Here is a 13989-nt window from a genome sequence, read left to right as displayed (position 1 = left end):
TTTTTGACAAAATAATTCATTCATTAGAAACCGAAGAAATACCAAAATTCTGAGATGACTATGCTAAACAAAGACTTTCAAACCAGTAGAGCTCGAACAAGTACTTATATTTGACGGAATAAAAAAGACAAAAGTTAATTCTTGGCTGTTTGACCCGGCCGGACATCAAATGACCGGAGTGAAGACGTCTCTTGGATGAGTGTGGTCTTATCTGCAAGTGCTGATACCTCATCTTCAGACAGAGCCGCAGGAAGACTGATAAAGCAAGCTGCAGGGGGAGAGAAAAAAAAAAAGAGCTGTCATGACGTGAGACTGCAGTTGAGCCAAAATAAAAACCCTCCAGCATAAAGGAATCACTTATCCCAAATTGGATTTGGAGTGGATTTTACTGATACCCGCTGGCAAGTGTCGGCCAACAGCTGGCCTGCAAATCCAGCACAGGCATTTCAGCATTAACATTTATTACAGAGACGACTCGCGTCCTGCCAGATCCCTCTGGGTTTAACTGAAGTCAACCAGTAATGGTTCTTTTTCATTTAGGTTGACTGTTATTACACAACAGATCACACAAGTACAGCTTCAAAAAAGCTCAGGAAATGTCCTTCCCAGTTCAGACATCTTAATGACAGAGAGGCTCAACTGTAGACTACCCCTTCGACCCTTCATTCCATGCGCCGTAACTTCCAGACTATAAGCCGCTACTTATTTTCGCGGACTGAGCCCTGCGGCGTATACAAGGATGCGGCTAATATGTTTTTTTATGGGCTAAATAGTGCCATGCCACAATATCGAGGCTCTTCACATCAAACCGATGACATCTCAGGCGTTTTATTGACCTTAAAACGCTGAAAATGCACCGTTTTTGCCGACATGTCCGCAGCTCCGGCAACTGAGCCGATCTCCTGGAGGACCGGAGACGAGAAGCAGCAGCTGAGATCAGCTGTGTGTCAGAACTTAAGACATAAAAACAGCGAAAACAGCATATTTTGAGCTCTTTCATGTCAATAAAAGATGTGAGGAGTTCATGATTCAAGTTCAGAACATTGCTGCGTTTCATGAGTCAGTCTCCATGCTGGACCCTCTTTTTTCAAAACTAGTTTAAAAGTGATCCTCATGCATTTTTAACCACCACTGACCTTTATACGGTGCAGACAGCACGACGCCACCCGTGGCTTATCGCCCGCTGCGGCTGAACAAGATCTACTTTCCTTTTTAAATTTAGTGGACGCGGCTAATATTCCACTGGCTCTATAGTACTGTAGAATTTACGGAACAAGCTTCACCAAAAGTCATATTTCTAGAGAATATTCAGAGATCTGTGGCCGTGAGATTCCATCAAACATCGAAGTCATGATGTACGTAGACCCCTGATCTCTCTTGCTTTTGACGTCCTAACAAAAATAAGTCATTTTGGCTTACATTTATTATTTGACAAATCCAATCTTTACTTGACACCCACATGAATATTCCAACTACATTGACTAGAGACAAAGAAGAAAAAGGAAGAAAACTGAAAAAGAAAGAAGGGAAGAAACAGAACCTGAAGAAAATGAAAAAAGAAGAAAGGAAGAAGAAATAAGAAAGCAAAGAAGAAGAAAGGTTTTCAACAGCTTTGGTGAGTTAATGACCGCCGCCCTCCACTCTCAGTCGCTCACTTTGCCTTGGTGAATCCTGTGCCTCTCATTTCCACTCTTCATATTCACTCATGAAAGTTACTGGAGGGGGCCAGGAAGTCATTCCCAGATTTCCCTCACACTCCTGTCTCCAGTCAAAAAAGATTTACCCTTTCAAAAGCCTCAAACAACAGAACTCACAGTCACATTTTTCTATCCAGGGAGAAACATTAATTCAGAAAAAGCTAAACGAAAGTTGCCTGTTGACGTGTTTATGAGTGAGCGGGCGAGAGACAGCGCACCTCAGTACTCGGCCGAGGGGACGACTGAGTAGGGCTGATAAGGCAACATCTTTTGCCGCTCATTGATGGCATAAATCCACGCCGGCTTCACGAAGTTCAAATTGCCGTTTTCCATCAGCGCCTGCGAGGAAAGCGAGAAGAAAAAAAAGATGTCACAGGAAGTTTGAAAGGGGATAAAAAGGACTCAAGAAAATGTGACTATTCACATGCTAATTCAACACAGCGTCATTCTGGCCACTCAGCGCCAAGCACATTTCAGCAAGGATCTTCTTTTCCACGTGCTTATAAAAGCCTCTTAAGAGAAGATAACTACAGCCCACTGCGCAGACACAACAGAGGCCACCAGCTTCAGAGTGCAGACTTGAGAAACGTTTCGAAAACAAGTGTAATAAACCCAGTTACGCACACTTAAGTAAATATCAGGAGGATTGTTATCATGTCCGAACTCACATCTTCAAATGAGTCATGCCATCCTTCACTGGTCACCACATACTGCACCTTCTCCGTCATGTAGTCCTCCATCACCCTGGAGCAGAGAGAGCCAGTTATATTAACAGGATGTACCCAGAAAGACAGTTCAATGCAAGCAAATGATATTAAGCTATGGTAGCACTCACCACTGGAGCATCATGATACTACACTTGGGATGGTACAATAAGAGACTCTGCGTTGTGATTACCGAAACAGTCAGGACAAATTACTGTGAATTCCAGACTATGGAGCCACCGGAATATTTGCTGCACCCACTACATTTAAGAAGGAAAATCGATCTTGTTCATACATAAGTGCATGCACTGGTCTATAAGCCGTGGGTGCATCGTAGAAAGGTCAGTGGTGCACCCAGCTTTAAAATGCATGAGGACCACTTCTAAACTAGTTTTGAAAACAGGCTCCAGCATGGACACTGACTCATGAAACAAACTCGGCTGATGTTCTGAAATTGAGTCATGAACTCCTTACATCTTTTATTGACGTTAAAGTGCTCAAAATGTGCTGTTTTCGCCTGCGTTCTGACACCACAGTTGGTCTCAGCAGCTGTTTCTCATCTCCGGACCTCCAGGAGATCGGCTCTGTTGGCGGAGCTGCGGGCACGCGGGTGAAAACAGCGCATTTTGAGCGCTTTAAGGTCAATAAAACGACGGTGATTTCAACGGTTTGACGTGAAGAGGCTCAATATTTTGGCAGCATGACGCTCTTTAGCCTGTAAAAATCCATATATTAGCCGCATCATTGTATAAGCCCCAGGGTTCAGACTGAGAGAAAAAAGTGGCGACTTATAATCCGGAAATCATGTTACATAAGTTTTTTTTAATATTAAAAACCAAAAGCAGTGATACGAACATTCACCAAACAAATTGTGTCAAGTTTGTTTATAGAAGATCAGGATATTAAACTAATGCTCACATTGTCATTAAAAGCAAGATGAACACACTTTTTTCAATGAATGTAAAAATGAATATACCTTATTTAACAACCAAGGAAATTGGATTTTCACTATTAATTATTTCATTGATCATTTCAAACACTAGTTACGATAAAGAGCACATGACAGCACAAATATAGGGCAATAATATTGGGGAGGAAATGATGAAAAGGCTGGAAATGAGCAGCAAGGCAGAAGTATGATTCTCACCCGTTAAAGGCAACAATGTACCGCATCAGTAGCCGCCTCTCATTGTTCGGAAATTTTCCATACAAGAAGAAACGTTTTCCATCCAGGAAGTCTAGACAAAACAAAAAACATTTAATAAGTTCAGCTTGGTTTCTTTTATGATGTTATCACATGACAACGTAAGGAGCCTCTCTGGACACACAGGAAGTCACACTGGACTTACTCGGGAGTTCTGGGATGGGATGGTCCACTTCTGCTTCAGCATCGGAGTTTTCATCTGTGGAGCCACCGTAAGGATCCTCCTCTTCCTTCACCGCCTTGCCTGTGGCAGCAGCTTTCTTCTGCCTGCTCTCTGCCTCCACCCTGCAGCGGACACAAAGCAATTCTGAGAAATGCAGATACTCTGCCACATAATTCATCATAGTCAAAGACAAGGGCGTGCATCAGGATGTTTCTGTCCCGTGAATTAAATGGAGAAAACCCCAAACAGCGCTCTGTCGCTGTGTAGAGCTGCCAGGTGGTTATCGCATTAATTGCAGGCGCAATGTTTGCTGAGGTGAAATGGCAGCTTTGTTGTGGAAGGATGCGCTGCAAACAAACCGCCAAGACACAATTGTGATTACCAGGAGTAAGTTTGTGACACCTCAGGTGTCGGTATAAGAGAGAAGTTCTCCATGATCAAAAGAAACATCTGCCCTCTATGTAGTCACACGGTAGATCCTATTAACACAATTACATTTTCATGTATTATTACATTGAAGTGCTTCAATTATTTCTACCCAGTCCCTTTGGATTACTTCAACTCATCCTATTAATTCTGGTCGAAGAAAATGCAGTAATGTCTTAGTAGCGGTGGACAAAGCATTTATCTCTTTAAAAATTCGATACACAGAAGACTGGAAGAGAAGGCTGCAGCACACCAGTTGTCTTTAGCTTGATATAAAGGAAGAGCTAAACAAATCTACAAATTTAGAAGCTTGAGAGAGAATAATATTACCAATAGAATTAAAGGCGGTTTAGAACGAAGTTGGAGCAAAGTACTTTTGTTTTTCCAGTTAAAGCTACATATCAAGTCCATGCACGTGTATGATATGAATACTTCATAACACCTGATCAACCCATGAAGAACATGCGCACGTGTGCCGGTGATAAATAAGAAAACGTTTTCAAACTTTAAATCCCAACCCATCAATAATTGAATGTTTGGATATGAATCATTAATAACGCGGGGGGGGCTCTGTGATCTCTTGGTCTCCAGCATCCCCCCCCCCGGCATAAAATAAAGTATACACTGAAAAAAAAAAAGAAAATTGGTCACAAACATGCACAGAAATCTGGAGGTTTTATATATATATATGTATATATATTATATATGTTAATAGTATATAATGTAAACAGGCCTTTCTTCTAAGACGATGAAACCAATACAGGGGTATTAATAACTCAGACAATAACTGAAAAAGCCAGGAATGATTTCATTTTTCAGGAGAAACTCCTATTCGCGCCACATTAATGATAGCTCCGTTACCTCTGCAGCTCGTCCTCAGTGTCAGCAGCCGATTCGTCATCTGCACCTGAGAAACCATGCGTTGATTTATCAATACGCCTTGCACAGTCAATCATGTGTTAAAAAGACCACCACTCATTCTCTGGGCCACTCGGCCTCCGACCTCTTTTTTTGTTAAAAATAGAATACGTTCTTTTTGCACACTACTGGCAAGGTGATGCGATGTGGCTATGTCTTGGGAAAGAAACAAATTATTATAAATAACAAAATAAAAGTTCACAGCTTATCAAACAAAGGTTTAGAAACAAAACAAAAATGTTTGCAATCCATCACAATTTCTGTTGGTAATAGGAAGGTTGCTTGTTACAGTTTTTATGTAAATTCAAGCAGCACAGCAACACTGAAGTGTTTACAGGCAGTATCGTTTATGCATCGAGATTTGAAATGTGCAGGACACTTTGGTGCTCCTGGGTTCCTGGTTTACTGCCTCAGCCTTTATTTAAAATGTTAATTAAATCGGCAACATATGCAAGCAGGAAATAAGTTATGCTAAATTCTTACAGCATTCAGTTCTCCTGTTTGAGGCCATGGCAAAGTATAAGATAAAGTATTTGAAGTTTCAGGTATACAGGTTGATCCTCTTAAGTCTTTCCATTCCTCTTTTGAAACAAGGCATCCATGTCAAAGCAACAATTCCATAGCATCGCTTGGAAGAAAATAATGATCGCATGTCATTCAGAAAAATCAATGACTGCATGTGGAGACAAATGTAGCCGTTCAGAGCCTCCGTTGCTGCGTATGACCCTATGTGACTCACCATAGAGGTTTATGATTTGTACAGCACTGAGGTGCACAGAGAAAAACCTTCACCAGTCATCACAGTTGATGTTATGACTGTTACCTTTTGCCCTCACACTTAAAAGCAAGATAACAACAGACATAGCAATTTTTCCCAAAGTGTAAATGTTCAAACCCATTTCATCCAGATCCGTGGAACCAGCATACTGATCGTCATTTTTCTTCTCTGGTGTTTTTTTTGGGGTGAGTTGTTTTTCTTGCTTCTGCCAGATGAGAAAGGACCATGTGGACACCATACAGAAATCATGTCATTTTTTTGTACAGCTTGTCGCTCATAAAAATTGAATTTACCTTTGTGCTCATTTCCTCTTCACTCTGGTCGTCCTCTGCTTCGCTCTCAGAGCTCGACTCTGCCCCATCCATCAGGTACCTGCAGGAGGACAAAGGAGATGCGCCAACAAATGTATCATTGTTTTTTATTTGCCTGGATTCTTACATATTGGATTTATGATTACCGGAGTAAACAACAAGCAAACACATTAGGACATAAGCGCCTCTGAATTTAACATGAAAATGTTCCTTTCCAGAAGTGGATGTGCTCTTGCTAGAGTGCGAGTGTATTCATTCAGGTACTTGTCAGCATCAAAGTAAGTGCTTGCTTTAATTACTCATACGAGATGCAGGTTTGAAAAAAAAAAGGGAAATTTAATCAAAGAAGCATCTTCTATAGGCCGCACATTCACAACACTGGGCAGGGGAATGAGCTGCTCCAGTCAATGGAGACAGGTGATGAGGAATTGCAGATCTAAAGTGCAATCTGATGTTTCCAAGAGATTTAGTTTGCCATACTTTAATGTTTAGTAGTGAAGGACAGATGAGGTGTCACGACACGGTATTGAAGGGTTGATGAGATTTCATGAAACAGTGTCCTGATTTACAGAGGCCACCAGATGGCACTGTCTGCTGCACAATGTTTGGACTTGAACAACTAATTCAACCTCACATCATTTCTAAACCAAGAGCGCCATCTAGGGGCCTCAGAAAATTTGGACTCAGTTTCATCAACCCTGCAACACTGTTTCATACTGTTTCACCCATCACTATCACTTACTCACAGCTATACCAAAGACATGGCCCCTTCACTGTCATGTTCTTCACTCTTACAGCAAGTTTGTGGAGGAGAGTCTTGACCCAACCTCCTGAACTATCAGTCCCTGATCATGTCGTCGCTCTGGTGGGCACACGCCTGGTCATTCCCTGCTCCTTCACCCAGTTTCATCAATTCTGCTATACTGCCTCATGATACCTCATCCACCCATCACTGATGTTTACCATGGTTGTCACAGCAGGAAGTTGATCTTTGATGGTTTGTTTAAGCTACAATACGTCATTGTTTTCCATCGCAGGCATTTTAAGTTGAAGACCAGTAAATCTCTCACCATAAACAACCCATAGCACAATGCTAGAGGCCTCATAATACAATTACAATTGAAGGAAGACTACAACTCTATTGACATTTCTGCTGCCCTACAAATAAAAAAGAAAACTCACCCTAATAAGTTTTGAGCATATTTCTTAACTGTCTTGTCTACATGAATATATTTAAGCAAACACAAAAAAATACATTTCCTCTATCGCGAGACACTTGACCAACACTGCTGCATAAAACTTAAGCAAATCTGCCTCAACTGATTACAAACTGAAACACTGGGCTCTGTGGAAAAACAAAACTAGAAGCAAGATTAAAATACTGTCATCCTTGGGGTTGTGAATATCAAAAATACACTTATTAGTTCTGACATTTTCACCGTTTAATTGCTCAAGAAAAAAGGAGCACACACCTGCAGCCAACACTATGATTATGTGAATGCAACCTTTCATATAAGGTGAACAATTATGGAGCAGCTCTGCTCGAACCTGGCTGGTGTGGATTTGTGAGCACAGCAGGGATCATCAACCCAAGGTTATTATGTTCTGTGGCAAGTGGGCATCACAGTGAGTGATGTATTTTATACCCTTCAATCAGCGCGAGTGCAGTGCACAGATTGTGCTCTGTGCCACTACAGATGTTGCTTGAGAGAAAGCAATACACAGATGGGATTAATGCGTTAGAATAAACGGTTCGTTCGAAGGGCGAACCGTCGCTCTGCATAAAACCCAATATGCTTCATGTTTATAGCAGATATCAGGTGTGGGCTTCCGGACAAAACGACGACGATGTAAATAACACGTAAAGTGCTTCACTTACCGTTTATAGGAAATCTTCTGTTTCCTCTTGTGACAGTCAATTACCCATTCCTTCCGGACGATGAGACCCCCAGCTGATTTCACCTGGCTGTACTTCGGCGTGTTCGCAAACGCACAGCTGGAGACAACGCACACACAGACGCATCCTTACATCACCGAAGAGGCTTTATAAGAACAATTTGCCAGAGAAGAGATCAAGACATGACCAACACAGAAAAATAATTACCCACAGGGCTGTTGCGCAATTTATGAACCGTTTTCATTCTTTTTTTAAATAGGGATATTCTGCATAATTACCATCAACTTTTCAAAGGCAGTTTGGTAACCATGAAAAAAAGACCTGTAGCTTCTATCATGTTTGACTGCTAAGAAGTAATAAAGGACTTCTTTTGTGAAGTAGAGCTCTAAGTTAAAAACAGAATACAGGTGGATCCTGTAGTCAAGGTCCAAAAAAAGTGAACTGTATCACGGTTTACAATGCCTGCGTGGCTGACCAAAAGAGCCCAGTCATGCTGCATCGACAACACAGTGAAGAACCCTAACAGGACCAGATAAACTGTATAGTGATTGAACGGACTGGAGCTCCAATTCTCTAGTGACAGCTGTACAGCTCCAAGTAGAAGAGCTGGACTGGGGTTCAGTGACAATAAATATTCCCAACTCTATCATCTTCGACACAAATTGGATGTTGTTTAGTTTCATTTATAAATGGCAACCAACCACCCTGCTTTGACAGGCCATTCATTTTTGTTTTCACAAAACTAAAGCAGCAGCATTGAACCCTCGCGTCAATTTAACCATAATTTTGAATGATAGAGGTTCCAGATTTATAAGGCTGAGTGTAGGAAGGGAAGATCATTATGAGCAGGAGAAAATGCAGAACAGAAGTTAGAGGGAAGCAAATCAGTCTGTATCTGCATTACAAGATTTTAATGTCAATCCCTTGTCAGAACATCACCATGGTTGGTCATGCCATTTAGTCCTTTTGGAGACGAGGTCTGAGATAGTAAGGGAAAAGTTATGCAAACTGGCCACACCAGTGAGTGACACTTGTTTTTTTAAATCATGCACTTGCCGGTTTTGTGAACTACTTACATCAAATGTGTTGAGTCAGGCGTCCAATCAGGTCGGTATTTGGCTCCCATCTCTAGAGCTTTTTCCCTTAATTCTCCTCTGGACGGATTTTGGAAACCGCTGAGGACAAACACCACGCCCTCCATGATTTTCTTAAAAGGGACTTGAGGCTCTGCCTTGGCTTTGGTTTTTGGCGTTTTGAGCTTCTGCTCTGATTTTGTTTGACTTCCCTGCTTTTTCTCAGCAGAGCTTGGTGTTGCAGGGGCTGAAAAAAGACGTATATTACTGATGAAAAAAAGCAAGCCCATACAATGAACCTGATTTCAAACAATACCTTTAGCAGTGCCGGGGCTCGGCATGCTTGCTGGGCTGGTTTTAGGTTTGGGAGTATGTGCTTTGCCCTCTGGCGTGCTGCCGGGACTGACTTTCTTTGACGGAGGACCGGAGGCAGACTGCCTTTCTTTAGAGAACTCAAATTTTCTTTTAGCAGCTGGCTGTCAGAAAATTCAACAGAGCTAATTACAAAAGCTTTACGAACACTAGATAAAACCCATTGATCCATGAGGTTCTATGATGACAAAAGTAACACTGTGTTGCTGTAGAGGTGCATCAGCTAAAAGCTCACTGCAAACTAATCAGAATAAAGAGTTACTCCAGACCAGAACAAAAGACCACGCCATGCCATGTAACCATACACTCACATTTCTAAAAGCATCCCGACTTTTGACAGATATTCAGTTCTCACTGAGGTTGTCACCCACAGCATGGATGTTAATCCTAAGTCACACCTGAAACATTACATTTTTCTCTTGCTGTACACGCCATATAGACAAAATAATTTCCAGACGTTGCCTAGCAACAGATAATGGAGAAAGAATGTTCCATTAAAATCCTGGCAAGTAATCTTACAGCTTAAACATCATTAAATGGTGTTGCACCGAGAGCAGGGATGCTTGACTTGGCTTGCCCAAGGGCCACATTTCTGCCGTGCAGAGGGCAAATGCAGATAAATCAATAAACACAATGTTCAATTAAGGCTCACACAAAATGCAACCATGTTCATTTGACTGTGACTGTTCTTAATAAGGACGAATGGAGGAAAATAGGATACAAATGAATTAATTTGGTTAATTTCAGAGACAACACTGCATGCATCGTTTCGGCACTTGGAGTAGGAATTGCTTTAAAGACTGAATAAAAATCAGTTAAAGATTTAATGTTGTGTTGCTTTAAATTTTAAAAGGAAAAATGTGTTTTGTACACAACAGGACACCTATCACCAGTACCTTTAAAATACTGTACATCTGCAAATCCACAAGCTGAACGCTTCAATTACACAGCGCAGAATCAAGTGTTGATAAAGAAATAAATATTTGCCAAAACAGAGTGCAAACAACAAAGCCCATGATGCCACTGGCCGGTCAACTTGGCATCATGGCAATCAGCCAGCCATAGAACAGTATTTTGCCCAAGTGTTGTACCTGTGGCGACGCCATGTTGGTGGAAGCAGCAGGAGACGATGACTGCGAGGCGGAAACACCCAGTGCAGCCGCAGCATAACTCAGCTTCTCATTCTGAGGAGAAACTAAGGAAGAAAAGAATCATCCTCACAACATAGCTGAACTGAATTAAAGCTATGAGACCTTTAAAATTCATATCCATGAAATTACCTTTCTGAGGAGCACTGGACTTTGCTGCATTGTCCCGACTGAAAAAGAGACTGCCGGGTTGAAGGCTGCCTGCTGGAGAAGAGGAATCTTCTTTTACCCTAAACTGTCCCAGCTTTGTCAGCTTCTGAAATGAAAAATGGCTTGTCAAACACAGTACTATATCTATCTATGTAGATAGACATACATACATACATGATGATATAAACATGATAGATAGATAGATAGATGGATAGATAGACAGGCAGACAGACAGACAGACAGGCAGGCAGACAGGCAGGCAGACAGGCAGACAGACAGGCAGACAGACAGACAGACAGGCAGGCAGACAGGCAGACAGACAGACAGACAGACAGACAAACAAACAAACAAAAACTTACGGGGGAACTTGCTGGTGGAGGGTCATTTTTATCCGGAGGCGAGTGAAACTTCACAAAGGCCAATCCATATGCAATGTTCTGTATCAAACCATAAGCAATATGACATAAATGAAAAACTAACCCTTTCATTAGAATTACTGAGGATAATGTTTGAAAGACATATCAACAACCATTCCAAAAAAATAGCAATACCAAGTAGAGAAACTGGATGGAAAACAAAAAAAGCACTCCGAGACCAAATTCATAACCTGCAGGACAAAGCTTTTAGTCCTTGTTCAAACACAAAACATAGCAGTGACAAATATGTTGCACAGGGTACTGGAAGGGATACAAGAACAAAATGATTGGCCTGTGAACAAAAAATGTGTCATGGATATTTTTATTGTACATTGTACAAAAAAAGTATTGAAACCCATTACCAATTTTTTAACACAAACAACCATCGGCATGATCACATTTTAAACAGTGATCACGAACAAAAAAAATATATGACGACGGTTCCATAGGAACTAACAAAAACACCCTGGTCTGAAAGTGGGACTAAAAAGGTTCCTAGAATCAATCGGTTTGGTTCCTGCTGTGCAACCACGTACTGCAAGCCATAAAATGGTTCTTAGTGCAGAAAAGGTTCCTACAGTGTAGAGGTCTAGAAACACGTGGTTGGGCCATTACCTTACTGTATGGCTGGCTGCAAACTATTTTCACTCTGTCCCACTTTTCCTGTGCAACACTCTTCTGCAACTGATTCGGACCAAAGAACCGCACTCGGTTCAAATTGGTCCCGTTGCGGCTCTCTGTGGGTGACATGAAGGAGGATGTAACCAACAGCACCTACAACAATAAAAGAGAAATGAACATTAATAAAGAAAGGGCTTCATTACTTGGTTGGCTGGGAGGTTAAAAAATACCTCATAGTCCTGGTCTCTGGTAGCTGAGGAATTTCCCACCAGCACCTCAATAAAAGCAGATCCTTCATTCCCAATATCAATGCTGTGTATCTGATCTTCCTTCTCGAACTGTGGAATTTTAAAAGAGTGCATACATGAAACATTTAACACACAAGGATTTCTAAGAAGAAAACTTACTGCCGGCTCAAAATCAAAAGCTCTATTAATCTTGCATGAAAGACACAGAAATGCATTTTTAAATGATGCGTTTTTCAACTATGGGTGGTATAAAAAAAATTATCTTTAGCGAGAAAACACAGATTAAGATGAGATTGAACCACTTGCTGGAGGTGTGTGTTCAGCATTAATAAAAATTTCAATGTCAACAATTTGTAGGAGGACATCCAGCAGGAGGTTTATAGCAAAGCAAATTAGATAACAAACTGCATTTCTCTAGGTCACATCCAAATGGGCCAAAGCGCAAACCACTTCGCCTCGGCTGCCAATTTCATATTTGATGGCTATGTCCTGACCAGTGCAGATAAGAAGCTCAGGAACAACGACAAATGGGACCCTGATAAAAACATAGATTTCTTCATACATAGGGAAAATTAATTTGTTACAGCAGTATAAACATAACATTTTCGGCAATAGCTGCAATACTGTTTATATATATATATATTTATAAATTATTTATATATATATATATATATATATATATTATTTTTTTGTACATCTTTCTGATTAGTATTTGTCTCATATTTATTTATTCTTGGATATATAGTTTTGTTTTTGGAAACCGGCGGCCTCAGACCGAAATTTTGTTGCCCTAACATAGTGATATGTTTTTGTGCAATGACAATAAAGAAAGTCTAAGTCTCAGTCCAAGTCTTAGTCTATAAAGGTTGACACTAGGCGGATGTATAGAATGACAGGCCAATGTTGCTATTGAAGTCAATATATTATTCTCAGCCCACCCACCCAGTCTGAGTCAAGAGGTTCGGCTCGAACCTAGCCATCTTGATGAGCTTTTTTTATACGGAAAGAAAACATGTTTCAATCTCATTACTTAATTAATATGGTGGCTCTAAACCCAAATATTTGGAAACCCGATTTATAAACAAATGACGCTACCATGCAGCCATGAACCCAAACCCTGCTTTAGAAGGGGAAAAAAAGCACAACATATAAAAACCATGAACATTACCGGTTAAAGCAAAAGTCATCATACGAACCTGTAAAATAACTGACGTCTGCTTCTCTCCAGGTTTGGCTGCCTTCCACTTTCTGTACGTGTCCGCGCTAAGCAGGTTGTCAGCTTTATGTGTCTGTTAAAGACGTCAAATAAGAGGACGGGTGTTCAGAAGTGCCAACTGCTGGAAATGATGTCTGTGTTCGCGGAACACAGCAGAGGAATTCACTTACGTTGTCCTCGGTGCTACATGACACCACATGTAAGAGTTTGATTTCAGGCATCTTGGCAGTTAAAAATACCAGCCAACGAGCCGGTTATTCAGCCACACTCGTTGTTTTTCTAATGCGATACGACAGAGAAAGAGGACTCGAACGTCAGAATATATAGTTATATAGTGCAGCAAACCTACGGCTAGTGTGATAGCATGCTAGCAAACAATACTGAACTTTGAATTCCAGTTTGAATAGCGACTTAAGAAAAACATGAAAATGATTCGACTGGAAATTATCCGCTTCCACCCAGGCCACTTTGACGATTAGAATACATGCATGGACGTATGCGAAAATGATATAAAAGAAGGTGAAATCGTAATCATTTTCCCACCGAAAACGTTGTGTTGACAATGCGGTTACGTCACTTCCTTCATGTGGTACACAACGATATTAGTTCGTAAGAGATGCGCTACCGCCACCTAGTGTTTGGAAATA

The 13989-nt window shown here is 41.1% G+C and overlaps 1 protein-coding gene across 4 annotated transcripts; it reads right to left on the bottom strand.

The window, feature by feature from the left end:
- Window positions 1-13925, bottom strand: xrcc1 (X-ray repair complementing defective repair in Chinese hamster cells 1). Of its 4 annotated transcripts, XM_053844006.1 has the most exons (19): window positions 13886-13925; window positions 13513-13621; window positions 13323-13415; window positions 12109-12216; window positions 11873-12031; window positions 11201-11278; window positions 10824-10947; window positions 10635-10738; window positions 9488-9647; window positions 9175-9418; window positions 8081-8197; window positions 6184-6262; window positions 6008-6095; window positions 5056-5101; window positions 3751-3890; window positions 3549-3639; window positions 2366-2441; window positions 1916-2036; window positions 1-268 (listed from the first exon to the last, which is right to left on the bottom strand). In XM_053844006.1, exons 2-18 carry the CDS (start codon window positions 13561-13563, stop codon window positions 1917-1919), a joined length of 1878 nt encoding a protein of 625 aa, XP_053699981.1. In that variant the 5' UTR covers window positions 13564-13621; window positions 13886-13925; the 3' UTR covers window positions 1-268; window position 1916. The 4 variants fall into 4 exon arrangements, with proteins under 4 accessions (XP_053699981.1, XP_053699982.1, XP_053699984.1 ...); XM_053844007.1 differs by having other exon boundaries at window positions 6008-6092; window positions 13513-13914; XM_053844009.1 differs by having other exon boundaries at window positions 10824-10944; window positions 13513-13914.
- Window positions 13926-13989: the final 64 nt, after the last annotated feature.

This window comes from Synchiropus splendidus, chromosome 15 (genome assembly GCF_027744825.2).
Source record: "Synchiropus splendidus isolate RoL2022-P1 chromosome 15, RoL_Sspl_1.0, whole genome shotgun sequence".
In the NCBI taxonomy this organism is placed as follows: domain Eukaryota; kingdom Metazoa; phylum Chordata; class Actinopteri; order Syngnathiformes; family Callionymidae; genus Synchiropus; species Synchiropus splendidus.
Note: the sequence above shows the minus strand (reverse complement) of the source record. Positions and strands in the feature narration are given on the sequence as shown.